The following is a 13,060-nucleotide window of genomic DNA, read 5'->3' on the forward strand; positions in this document are numbered from 1 at the left end:
AAGTAAAATGGAGTTTTTAAGCACAATCTTAACTCTACAGAATCTGTACAATTACTTGCCAAATGTGGAAAGCAAGTAAAATCTCATCCTTAGAATATTTTTTAGGGATTGTAACATGACATTACAAAGAGATTACTATCGCATTAGTTAAGCATTTTTGGCTTACCCAGCTAGCTCTACATAGATAAATGTGACGATGTGCAGGGAAAGTAATTTGAGGCAGCTCAGTGAGCTCTTGCATTGATCATTATGGCTTTGCAGCAAAGGTGGTGAAATCATCAGCTCATTACTGAATAGCAATCAAATCAAAAACAACCTCCTTCCAAAAGTGAAGTATTCAGAACAAAATAGAGAACATCGCTGTGTTGGGACCAGGGTTCGTCTGAATAACATCCAGATCTGGTCTCACATCTTCAGAAGGAACTGGTGAAGGTGCAGAGAAGGGGAGTGAGGTTCATCAGAGATCTGCAATGTCTCCCATCCAAAGAAAGACTGAATAGGTCAGGACTTGCCAGTCTGTAAAAGCTGTGACTGGAAAGGGAATTACGTGCCAAGGAGAAGCTGGAATGCATTGAGTTCTTGAGTGTGAGTGAATGGCATCAAGTGAGGCAAGCAGGAGCTAGAATAGATGGAAGAAGGTGGTTGTTTGTGTGTCAGAAAACTGAGGCGCAGACTTCCTTGTCACAGGGTGCCATATACTGAAAGGATGTACTGATTTGAGGGAAATTTGGACAAGTTCAAGGAAGATATTTAGTGAGTGTGTCTTAATATATAGAAGCCTTTTCAGGAAGCTTCTGAACTGAAAACCATTGCTAGCTAATCACTTGTAAGCAAGGATACTCTTTTTTGTTGGTCTGGTTTTTTGTTCACTGTTAGAGTACTGGCTGGATTGAATGGACTTCTGCTCTGCCTATGGTTCTTCTGTCCTTGGGAGAGCTGTGTTTAATGCCTGTGTAGCCTGTGTCCCTTGCTGGGGGCCCTTCAGCCCTTTCAGGTCACAGTCTGTTATGGCAGGAATGATTCTGTGTGTTTATAAACATTTTACTTGGATGAAGCATCAAACATGAAAGAAACAATTCCTGACGAGAACTTTTCATGCTTTTCTGGTTACCCAAACTGCTGTCAAAGACCACAGAACTCTGACCTGTGAGGATGGTGCCTTATCCCTGTTTGGCCTGGCTGATTGTGGGAGAAGTTTTGCTGCTGTTAACCAATGTAAATTCTTATTCCTCTTTAACGTTCATCATGTTAGTGCAGGCCCCATGACATAATTTTCCTGCTTGGTAAGTTTTCCCTTCTGCTGGGATATGGGTGCCTGGGAGAAAAGGGGCTGAAGGGCCTTTCTGCTCTGGACAGAGACAGATGTGGGAATCACTCCAGCTGTTGTGTCCATGCCTGCTGTGTCGTTGTTGGATGCCGTGTTTGGAGGTGTCTGTTCCCAAGGAGGCTGCACTGCCTGAGCCTCGGGGCTCTCAGCAGAAATAAGAATGAAAGAAGTAATCTTTGTGGTGCTGGGGTAGGAGGGGCAGCACTGGGGGTGGGACCTGCACACTGCTTCTCATATGAGGCTGTGGCCTTCCAAACGGAGAAGTCTTCAGTCTGGGAGGAGGTTTGTGTGGGCCAAGGGTCCCCACTGGCTGCAAACTGAGTGTTCTAGGGCAGGCTGCAGTGCCTGACTGTGCCCTGGATGGGGCTAGGCTCTGTGCAGGGGAATTTGTAGAGACCTTTCCCTTTTCATTCGTCCTGTGGTCCATGGAAGGGAAACATCTTGAACTTTAGTCAGAGCTCCCCTTCTGTTCCCTCATCTGGGAGAAGGCAGGTGAAAGGACAAAGCTGCTCTGTAAAGATAGGAGATGGTTAAGGTACTTTGTAAAATAATGTGCCTTTGGGGCTGGGGATAGAGGAGCTTTTGCTCTAAGGTGACCTGGCAGTACACAGCACCCCTGTAGTGAGAAAGCTTGTTCTGAAATAACAGAGTTGTGGTGCATAGGATGTGACTGTGAATGAAGTGCTGTGGAGTGTGCAGTTCTTCCAGACATCATAGGAAAAAGAGAGCTTGGGTAAAGTAACAGTACAACTAATTGATCGAGTTTTTTGATGTATCTTTGTTGGGTTTGGAGGCTATGTGAAAGGTTTGGGAAGAAATTTGTCTTTAGTGGTAATACATCTCTTTAAGGGTTCAGGTTGTATCATACAACTGCCAAAATTCACCACTTTTGCCCCAAATGCTGCATGTCACTCATGGTAGCTGTGGCCTCTTGGGATGCTTGGCACTTGATGTGCTCCCCTTGCAGAGAAGCCTGCACATAACCTGACTCTTGATTTTTCCAAAGCAGGTACTACCATAGTGTATCCAGCCATTCTGGGTTTTTTTCCAACATTTATTTTTCATGTTATCCCAGGTCCTAAGTTAGCAGTAGGTTATCCTCCACTCTAAAGATGGTGTGGGTTTAGTTGGCAAGGAAAAATGGATGATGTCTGAGGCAGTAATGTGGGCACATTTGCGTATTCAGATATTTATAAATTACTGAAATTTGTGCTGAAGCCAAATAGCAGAAGTGACTGCAGATGGTGGAATACCATATTGCCAATACTTCTGCTCTTTCCACCCTCTCCCTCCATTCAAGCTGACAAGTTTGGCACCACATTCATTACATTCGACCACTTACAATGAAGGGAGAACCTTTACACTGCTAGCAGAACCAGGAAAAGAAGACCATTGTTGTTGACTTGTTTGCCAAGATACTTGGAATGAAAGAGCTGTCTGAAGTGAATGCTCCCAAAATCTGTGTGTATTTACAGTATAGTGAGCACACAAATTGGCAGCAATGTGGAGTTTTTGGAACCCATAAAGACTTCAAGGCATTGCTTTGATTTTTTGTTGTTGCTGTTTTTGCTGGCGGCCTTCTCCTCATGTCCCTTGAAGTGTTTTATAATGTTCTGCTCTCCAGAGCTGATCAACCACAGGCTTCCCTGTTGTAGCACTTGGCTTTGAGTTCCTTGTAGCTCCAGTGGCTTGTTTGTGTTTTTTCTAGGCTGTCTGAGCTTTTCAGAGTTGCTTCTTAGCTTCTTTCTCCTCCCAGAAACAGGCAGTTTTGTAGTGCATTTGGAGTGGATTAGTGGAAAAAAAAATCATTGATTGCTGTGTTAATACTAGGAAAGATTTAGCAGAAAGTAGGAGTACCAGTCACTGGAAAAGTCGAGGCAGCAGAGAGGGCAGGAGGCCATCCTCTGTCTACAGAGGAGCTACAGGACTCCACAGGCTTCCACATAAATACTTAGGTCTTCTAGTCAGATCTTAGAGTGCACTGAGTGTTTCCTCTGTCACATACCATGAGGCAGAAATCCAGATGAGCTGTTTGTTCTTTTCTTTGTCTCTGGTTCTCTTTCCATATCCCATTTATTAATGCCAGTTTGGGCAGTGTGTCTGGCGGGCTTGTTTGGTGAACCTGACTGCGACTCAGGCAGGATGAAACCTTCTCCCTTGGCAAGAGTCTGAATGCAATTTCAGAAAAAATTACTTCATCAGAGTCAGTTCATCAGAGGCATTTCCTGTGGCAGGCCTTGTGGTTATTGCGCTCACTGGCAAAGAAAATTGCAATTAATACTGAAATTCATCCAGCACAGAGGATGGTATTCACCTAAAAGTCTTAGTCTTCTCCATCCAGGATTTTATCATCTGACTGCATTTGGTAGCAATCTCACCTTCCCTTTGTGGTGAGGTCTGTTACATATGCTTGCCTCATGATGCTGGCTTCCAGGACAGCTGGGTTCTTTGGTCCAAGAGAGGCTTCTTGCACAACTGAATTTGGAGTGGAAGTCCTGCCCAGAATGTTCACTGCTACTGCCAGTTTTGAAGGCCAGATCTTTCTGATCTCAGCTATCAAGGTCTCAATTAATGTTCTTTGTACTTGGATGTCTTCGTAAGTACCCTTCTCAAAACAATGGTTTTAAATCTTATCTTTGCCTTATGAATTTTAAAGGTCCCTTGCCCTAGCTGGATCAGATCTCCTCCATGTTGGCCACAGAATATCCATCTCTTCTGGCAGTTGAAGCCCACATTGGGCAGCTTTGTTCTCAGGTTATAAACTTGAACCTCTTGATCTGCCTCTTTCACCATGACTGTGGTGTTTATTTCTGTCTCAGCAATGCTGTGCATTCTTGCTGGAGAAACTTTTGATCCACCGGCCTTCCAGTTGACTTTTCCAAGAGCTAGTTTATGTGTTTGGGGTGTGTATACTATGCAGTATTTCATGTTGGTAGCTTGGGTTTCTCCTTCCATGTGCGTGTTCCTTTGAAGTGCTAATGTTCTTATTCATCTTCCTAACATCAGTCTAGCAGCAGACCTGTGGCACTCTGATCTTCTCGGATTGTGTAACGGAAAGAATGCTGCTCCTTCTGGCAGCTGCAAGCTCCCTTCAGCAGCAGCCTCTGCCTGGCTGACAGCATTGCTGCCAGGGAAGAGAACAGCTTCCCGAGAATAATGTGCATCATCTGCAATGCTCTGTTCTAGGATTTTTTGCATATGTATGTCTGAGAAACAGGAAGTATTGAGGTGTTATTTGAGGAGGGTTCTGCCTGAAATATTTTCTTTGTTCTAGAGAACAAGTTACTAAAGCATGCAGTAAAACAAAGCAGAAATGTGTCTCTGCTGTATCACAGCTGGATTCACCAGGGACTGTTGTTCTGAAGTGGATATTTTAGTCGTGGAATGTGAGATGCAGCAGCCCCAGTGCCACTCCACAGCCAGGCTGTCACAAACCACGCTCACCGCCGCAGTGTCCGAGTAGCCGTTCGCTGTCTCTGGGTGAAACTGGAGTTACTCAGCTGTACTTTCAGACTAAATGGGGCTTGATGAGGTCTTCTGATCTCTGAAATAGAAAGTGTTCATTTAAACTTCTGCAACTGTAACCAAGTAGATGGATCAATCTGTGTTACATCTTTTTAAAATCTGAGGAGATTTGAAAAAGTAAGTATCATTTAGAATGATACTTATTAAATGAGAAGGGTAATAAGCAGGATATCGACTTCCTTTCCTTCTTGCCTCAGTGACTTTCTATTCCCTCAGAAGAAAGCTGTCCTGTGATTATGACCTTGGATGGGGCTCTTGAGACTTGCTTGCTTAGTTCTTATTGCTGCTGCTGCCATCCTGTGAGACCTTGAGTAAGTTATCTCTTTAGGTCTCAGTTTTTCATCTGTATAAAAAAGAAAAGCCCCCAAAACCAGAAAGAAAAACAGGAAACCCACAAAAATAAAAACAACCCACAAACTCAAAGTATTTTTAGTTACATTGCATCTATATAATTGCACTACGGGACACCATTTTCAGTTGGATTTTTAGGTATTGGTGCAGTAAAGATGACTGTATGTTGTAAATACATCTTGGACAGTGTGATTTGAACATTATGGTTCAATAGATTAATAGCATCTATTTCCCCAGTCAGAATGGCAGGTTTTTTGGCTGGAAATCAAAGCAGCAAGGAAGATAAATGCTGGGTGTTGGAGTGTAGTAACTGGCTGTTGGCTCAATCCTATTGTAGTAATTCTCTGCACATACGTGAGTGGAGCTTTTTGAGTTAGTTGTTTTGAACATCCTTTCATTCTTTTGGTCAACCTGGCAGGCTCCTAAGAGTTCTCAAAATCTGTTCTGATTCACAGATGTTATTGCAGGAACCCTATGCAGTGAAGAACTGCAGAGTTGTTCTAGAAACGTTGTCAGATGCATTAGAACAACTTCAAACATTAGAGCAGCTGACACCTGGATACAGTTTTCAGGTGATGGCTTGCCCAGTGCTTTTGATCATTACATTCATAGGTGTTGGAGAATACTGAAGGCTTTGACTTTGGCTCATGTGTTTTCATGGACAGAATCTAAAACCTTCTCATCTTTATGCCGAGACAGTCCTTGGACAGTGAATCATTCTACTGGCCTGCTTTTATTTTTTCATGTGAAAATGCTGCAGATTTAAATACTTCAGGTTACAAAAAACTCTGGGACAGTGTTAGGTCCTGCCATGACTGGCTGCAGAATTGCCAGGTGAGGTGTAGCTGGCTGCCTTCTGTGCTGCAGCCTCAGGGAGTGCTGGGATTGGGGTGGTACCTGACAATTCCACACAAAGAAAGCTAGACCAAAGGCTCTGTGCATGAGCCAATAGTCTGTTTGAATTGGAGAAAAAAACCTTATTGGGTGGAGGTTTGGAAAGAAGGGACTCCATGTTGGCTGACCCCTAGGAACGGATAGGGATGTAGGGAAAGGAGCCCTGGGGAGGGTGTTGCATTCTGTGTACTGCAGGGCTGCTGTGTAGCCCCCTTAAGTTTCTTTCAATTAAGATTTTGAACTGAAACATTCAAACTGGTGTTCTGCCAGCTGTAGGAAATGGTTGTGAACGTGGATCCTGAAACTGTGAACTATGGTTATTTGACGACCTGTGAGTAAATAGGGTAGAGGTTTATATTGGGGCACAGTCTGTCTATATGTTTGTTTGTTGAGTGAGTCTGTCTAGCTCTTGGTCTGTATTTCTCACTCTTTCTCTCTTTGTGCCTCACACAGGCCCTGCCATGAATTTTCTCTGACCCCTTGGGGCCATTCCCACATAAGGCTTTGATGTGTGTGCCCAGAGCTTGATTGACAAGGAAGTTTCAGTGGCAGCAGCAGGGAAACGGAGAGAAAAGGGCAGGGCTTTGAACTAAAGGGCTTTGAGTTCTGAGTTTCTGTGCTTACTTATCTCCTTCAGAATGTTAATTATTTACCAAGATAATTGGTCGGGAGGCAAAAAAAAGAGAGGGGAGGTTATTAAAAAATTCCAACACTAACACACTACAAAAACCTCATTTTCCAACTTGCAGCTGGCATGAAAAGGATGTTGTGTGTAAAAGGGCTTGAGTGTATGTGTGTTGGGGGGGGCCTTTTTTTAAGGCACCCATTTCCTAAATAGACGAATGCTGCAGGAACATCAAAGCTCTTTTGAGAGTTTTTTCTGGGATTTCTAAACCATGTCTGGTACTTTGTAATTAAAAAAGTTTATGGAGAGCTGTCTTTGTGACTGGAACAGGCAACCTTAGGCCCTGTTGACTGAGGAATGAAATGTTAAAAGACCTAATAAATAATTATTTTGCTAAAATGTCAGTTCAAGGATGTGAATTTGCCTGGATGCTTTAGCAGGAGCTGAGTCTTGGAGCAGAGTGATAAATGTCTCCTGTTTCAGCCTTGCGTGATGTTGACTGTGCTGCATGACACAGCCTTCTGTGGCCTCTGGATTAATGTCAAAGAAATGCATAACACCATATGCTCCTCTGAAGCTTGGAGGCAGGAAGAGAGGTGAAGCTATTTCATTTTGCCTTCAGTTAATACAGTTTTATTAGTCTCCATATTAGGCAGCAGTCCACAGCCTCCTCTGTGAAGATCAGGGTTCTTTTGAGCTCTGGTAATTGCTGTGCTGGATTGGGTCCAAGGACCATCATTCCAGTATCCAGCTTGGGCTGATGGTGGCAACAGAGGCTCAAGAAAACTCCAGAGCAGTCAGTCTGCCCTACACAGCTCCCAAGTACGTATGAGTGATACCAAGTGGGGCATTGCCTTGCTTTTATCTGGTTATTTATTTATTTATTGGATCCGTGTCACAAGTTTAGTGTTACCATTTTGCCAGGGAAGATGTAGACTGTTAATTAACATGGCTGTATGGTTTCTGGCTACAGTGGTACTTCCCTCTTTTACACCATGATGATTTGGTTTTTTACCTGTCTCTTAGTACAAGGCTTCCTAAAAACTTAACAGAATTGTTTCAGCTAGTTATTCTTTATGTGGTATTATAGTGGCATATAATGCATGTAATAAATATGATGGTTATTTTTTCAGAATTCTTTCTGGAACAGTTGGTTATGCCATATCATATTAATCTTCTGCATATCATACCCTTTTAAAAATCTAAGCCTGAGCTTGCAGTAGTGTCAGTTTTTAAAATGAAATTTAGTCAGTTTGTCTCTCTTGCTCTGTGTTTCCCTTGGTAACAGTTGGATTCACCACTGGGTGTGGTGTTGTAGTGCTTTGTAATGTATCACTGAGTTTTGTTGAAGAGATGGTGTGACACTGGGGCCACTGTAGGTGACAGAGCAACCTCCATAGGTAGGTCCCTCTTTGATACCTACAGGTGCATTTGTGATTCCTCAGTTGAACAGGGGGTGTGTGAGTCCAGTTTCACAGTTTCTCTGGTGCCCAGAAAAGGACCAAAAGATGCTGAAGTGACCTGCATCTGGGGAGAGGTAGAGAGAGAGTCAAGGTTGTTCAGCCTGGAAAAAAAGAAGCTCTGTGGGGGTCTTGTCAATGTGTGTAGTAAAAGAGATGGAAACAGCTAGGAATATGGTCCAGAGTTCTTAGCAGTGCCCTGTAAAAGGACAAGAGGAAATGGACACCAATTACAGGGACTTCCATTGAAATAAAAGGAAAAAAAAAAATAACCACCAAACCCACTGGATAGAAAAAAATGTTTTGTTATGGCAATTATTCTGATAAGTAAGAACTAGGAGTTCAGGTTGAATTTATAAAAGAAAATACTTAATCCTGGAAAGGTGGTGAAACTAGATAAGTTTCAACTATAGACAGGGTGTAAATGTAATAACATTATTTAGAATAGAGTTTGGAAAGGCATAGCTGAATTTTTCTTCTCTCGGTATCAGCCACTCAGAATATTCTTCATCATATTAATGTTATCTGCTCAGCAGTAGAGAATCTGGGTGCAATACAATGGCCTGAGATATGAGGACAGAGGAGAAGGAATGGCAGGGCATTCCTGCGGTGAGCACTTGCTGTAGAGGTCTCATCACCTGTTTAGTGCATCAGATCATAACATTTTCCTTCATGTCTTACACTGAGTGGTCTGTGCTCTGCACAAGTTTTAAGTTTTCCTGAATTACAGATGGTTAGTGACCTTAACTTGAACTCCATGAATTTGTCTGTAGCTGTCTAACCTGCCTCTGATGTTCACAGTGAGCTGTGAAAGCATCTACAGACAGTGATACCTTCTTTTCCCCTTTTGCTTCAGGCTAACCTTTTCCCAACTGCTGTGATTCATTTTGGATGCAAGGAGCGCAGGGGTGAGTGAATTTCCTTTCTCATGCAGCTGACTGTGTAGTTCCTGCAGTAGAGTCAGTATTGCATCCTTTCTGTCAGAGTTCTTCTGTCAAAAGAAACTGCAGTCCTTGGGAATGAATGTCCCCATTCTGACTGGCAAAAGCTCTTCAGAGCTGGTTTGATCAGTTACCTTGAGCACAGATGTAGACATTGTACCTCTGCTATGGGATTTGATAGGCTGGGGAGTGGGCATCATCTGCCCTGGGATCAAGAATGATGGAAGAATCACTCCATAGGAAAAAAAATCCCATTCGAAATGTTAACCAGACAAATGTCTATGAAATGCTTCTGCAGAGCTCCTGTGGTAGTGGACTGGCTGGAGATGGTAGAGCAGATCTGAATCTTTGGCATCTCTAGTTTATGCTTAGAATCCCTGTAGGGCCCAAAGGATGCCGTGGCTTCGCAGAAAAGTTCCTGAGATGAGCACTGAAAGAAAATGTCAAGGTCTTGAGGTTTGAATGATGAAATAGAACACCTCTGAGTCGTGAAAGAAACAGGCATGGTTTAGTAATGTTCTGTGTCATTCGGAGGAAGGTGATGTAGATTTACTCTAGTATACAGCAGGTATTTTTTTACAGCAGGTATTTATACAGCTGAGAGCTATGTGATACTGTGGTGATTGATGTATCTATGTTAACAAATGATTGATTTGATTTCATTTCTAAACAGCTTGTTACCTGAAATCAGACCTGCTGTGCTCTGCAGTTTCTCCTTCTGCAGCTGATTTATTGGTAGCCAGGTATGTTGGGGTTGAGTAGAGTTGCAAATACCTTAGTATTTCAGGAGTGGGAAGGATGAAATGAGCCCATCTTACTACAAAGAAAAGTGCTTTGAAGATGCTAGGACTTCCTCCTGTCCAGAAGCAGTCGTTGTGTCATGCTTGACTTCATAGCTTTGTGAGTCCTTTGCAAAGTAGGATTTCAGTGACTTAAGTAAATACTAGTGCTTCTACAATGGAAAAAGAAGAGCTTTTTCAATCTGACTTTAAAGGTGGTGGTGGTACAGGGGGCTATTATGAAAAATTAAGCTTAATTCTATTTGCTTATTTCCTTTCTCTGATGTTTGTCCAGATCATTAGTTCCTTCTGCTTCATCAACTTTAGCATCAGTGGTTCCATCCCTATCTGCGCCAGAAGTGGGAAGTGACAAAGAGACCATTGAGCAGCCAGAAGCAGCCAGCACTCAGGGAGCTCCACAAGTGCTTAGAAAAGCCCCTGGGAAAATACCCAAATGGCTGAAGCTTCCAGGTATCAATGAATCATAGGAGAGCTCTGCTCCTTCTGAACTGCCCCAAAAGGCAGCCTCCTCTCTGCCAAACATGCTGGATATTGATGGTATTGGTGCAGATGTCAGCTTATGCTTGCAGGACATTTGGTTCACTGCTTGTCGGTCACAAATTTGTTGGTGACTTGAACCTCAGCCTTCATTGGAGAAGTATATGAATGCAGATTCTGAACACTGGGAAGTCTGATACCTAATCCACATGCTTGTAGCATTTTTAGCTGTATTCTGCTCTTGGTATGCTGAGCTCTACACTCTGCCAGTGTAGTTCAAATACTAATGGGCAGGGTATTGTACATACCAAGGGCCCATGTAATCTGTTAAATCTTGGGCATAACTTTGCTTCTCCTGCTGTAGTCTTAGTACTTTTACTTCTCTTAAATTTTTTAGTTGGTCTTCTTTTTAATCTTCACTGCAAACCAGTAGGGGTTTTCCATAATTAAGATTGCAACCAAGTGTCCATAATAATTTTTTCTTGTTTTATTGAGAAATGAGTAAGTGATAATTCCATGTTAAGTGTTTTAATGGTGCTCTGTTTATTTTGTAGGTGGGAAGAGATGAAGCATCCTGGGCTGCTGGATCACTGAGTTGTCAGCTGTGCCTTCTTCTCCACGAACTTACTAAGAATGTGTAAAAGGTGTTGGTGGCCATGGAGAGATCTAATCTGTATGAACATTAGTTATAAAAAGAGAATGGCTATTTCAGATACCAGTTGCAGCTGGTGGAGGAGTGGAGGGCCTGCTTGTAGTCTTTGTGACTACAGAAGCAAGCTTAGATGTTAAATTTAAGGTTTCTTGCATGCAAACAACAAGAATAGAGAATTAAGGGGGACACGATTCCTATATACTTTCTGCAAAGGACTTTGTTTTTATCCATACTTTTAAATTCAAATCCTCTCAGTTCCACCTTCAGAGATCACTTGAATCTAGCCTCAATTCTAGTGGCAAGATAAAATCTGGTTCAGTTTTACCTATAATAGTTAAGTGGTGCCTAGAACAAAACTTCTTGCTGCTTCTTAGTGATTAGGGTTAGTGCTGCTGATAATTCTGGACATAGATGGCTGGAAAATAAATGAAGAGCAAGCACTTAAGTTACTTAAACCAGTTCAGATCAGTGAACAGTCCTGTGAAGCACCCAAGCTGCTGCACTTGTATTGTGTTCAGTTGCCAGAATCTTGTTAACAAGGAACACAGGTGTCTGTTCATGGAATGCCTGTTGAGCTTGTTTCTGCCCTAAGCTCTAGTTTTGTTTTCACTGTGTATAATTACCATCTGTAATTAGTTACAGCCAGGGAAAAAACATCCAGTTGAAGGGTCTCTTCAAATGACAGTTGGTTGGTGGCCTGAGTATTCCCAGAGCAGGGTAGCTGTGCTCTGCACTGCAGTGGGTGTACAGGGAAAAGGCCCAGTCCAGATCTTTGTCTCCTGCAGACGTGGGAGGACGAATGTTGGTTAGAATTGTCCTTACACTGGAGATGAACTCTGTTGTGTCATGGCAGTCGTGGTGCTGGGTTTTATTTGAAGTCTTCTCCATGGATCAGTGATTTGTGGAGAGCTGGGGTTCCATGGTACAGTAATACCATGTTTTCCATTTTCCTTGTTTCCTCTCTGCGCTACGTGTGCATCTGCACAATTTGTAGGTGTAATAAAGCAGAGTGGCCACGGGGGCCCTTTTGGTCAGTGCCTTTAATATCTTCTTGCCCTGGCACTTGGTGTGTCTGTCAGTTCACAGGAACCTGCTCTCCTGTCAATTGGCCTGTCATGCCTCATTCCCTTCCTCCCGTTTTTTTTCAACAAAGCAAAATGGAGCTTTGTACCATCTGAATGAACTTCAAAGTGGCTAGAAAGGGCACCCTGGGTTCCTGGCACTTGTCATTGTCTCCCTGCCTGGCCAACATTTCCCTTCAGGTCTAATTACTTCCAAATGCTCACAAATGCTTTGAAGAAACTTGGAGGGAGGGGGAGGCATGAAAGAAAGGTGGAAGAGGAAGAAGGAGACTCAAAGCAGAAGGAGTGCAGAATGCTTTAGCAAAAAAATTGATTGATTTCTTACTTGATACCCAGACGTGAACAGGGAACGTGAGAGCACTGTGTACAGCTCCTGCACTCAACCCTCCCTGAGGAAAGCAAGCCCTTCTGCCACTTGATAGGCTATAAAAGACATACCACAGCAAACAAAAAACCCCAGTCAAATAATGTTTAAAGTTTATTACTCTGTAGTGGATTAAGTGTGGGCTGAGCCCACGCTGCATATGACTGTTAGTATCTTGGTTCAGATGCTGTGTCAGGCTTACTCATGTCACACAAATCAGAAGTAGAGCTGCCTTGCTGAATTTGTACAGGATATCCTGTGGGGAAACCAGGAGCTGTTGCTAGTGATAGGTGGTGAAATACTTGTGCTGGTGTTCTTGGTTTCCAGGATTGGAACATGCAGAAGCAGTGTGGTTGGGAGGAAGTTGCAGTGTGCCTTCCGATGTGCTAGTCCTTATTTTTTGAAGAGCACAGGTGACATCAAATATTATGATCTGCTTAACTGATTTTCTTAGCTGCTCTAATTATGTCAGGTTTTGTAAAGGGTTAGGTCCATAACTATCCCCTGCAAATACCTGACATGGAAAAACAAGTTTAGGTACACAAACAGTAATATCAATATT

At 42.9% G+C, this 13,060-nt stretch overlaps 1 protein-coding gene across 1 annotated transcript in view; it reads left to right on the top strand.

Annotated features, from left to right (window-relative positions):
• ASPSCR1 (ASPSCR1 tether for SLC2A4, UBX domain containing) overlaps nt 1–11,734 on the top strand; it is a 32,367-nt gene extending 20,633 nt beyond the window's left edge. Inside the window, exons 13-16 of the mRNA XM_058817041.1 lie at nt 9,039–9,090; nt 9,797–9,866; nt 10,198–10,373; nt 10,955–11,734. Coding sequence (XP_058673024.1) covers nt 9,039–9,090; nt 9,797–9,866; nt 10,198–10,373; nt 10,955–10,968 — 312 coding nt within the window. The 3' untranslated portion in view covers nt 10,969–11,734. The remainder of the gene's footprint in view (nt 1–9,038; nt 9,091–9,796; nt 9,867–10,197; nt 10,374–10,954) is intronic.
• The last annotated feature ends 1,326 nt before the right edge of the window (nt 11,735–13,060 follow it).

The sequence above is a fragment of the Ammospiza caudacuta genome, chromosome 19 (genome assembly GCF_027887145.1).
Source record: "Ammospiza caudacuta isolate bAmmCau1 chromosome 19, bAmmCau1.pri, whole genome shotgun sequence".
NCBI classification, from domain to species: Eukaryota; Metazoa; Chordata; class Aves; order Passeriformes; family Passerellidae; genus Ammospiza; species Ammospiza caudacuta.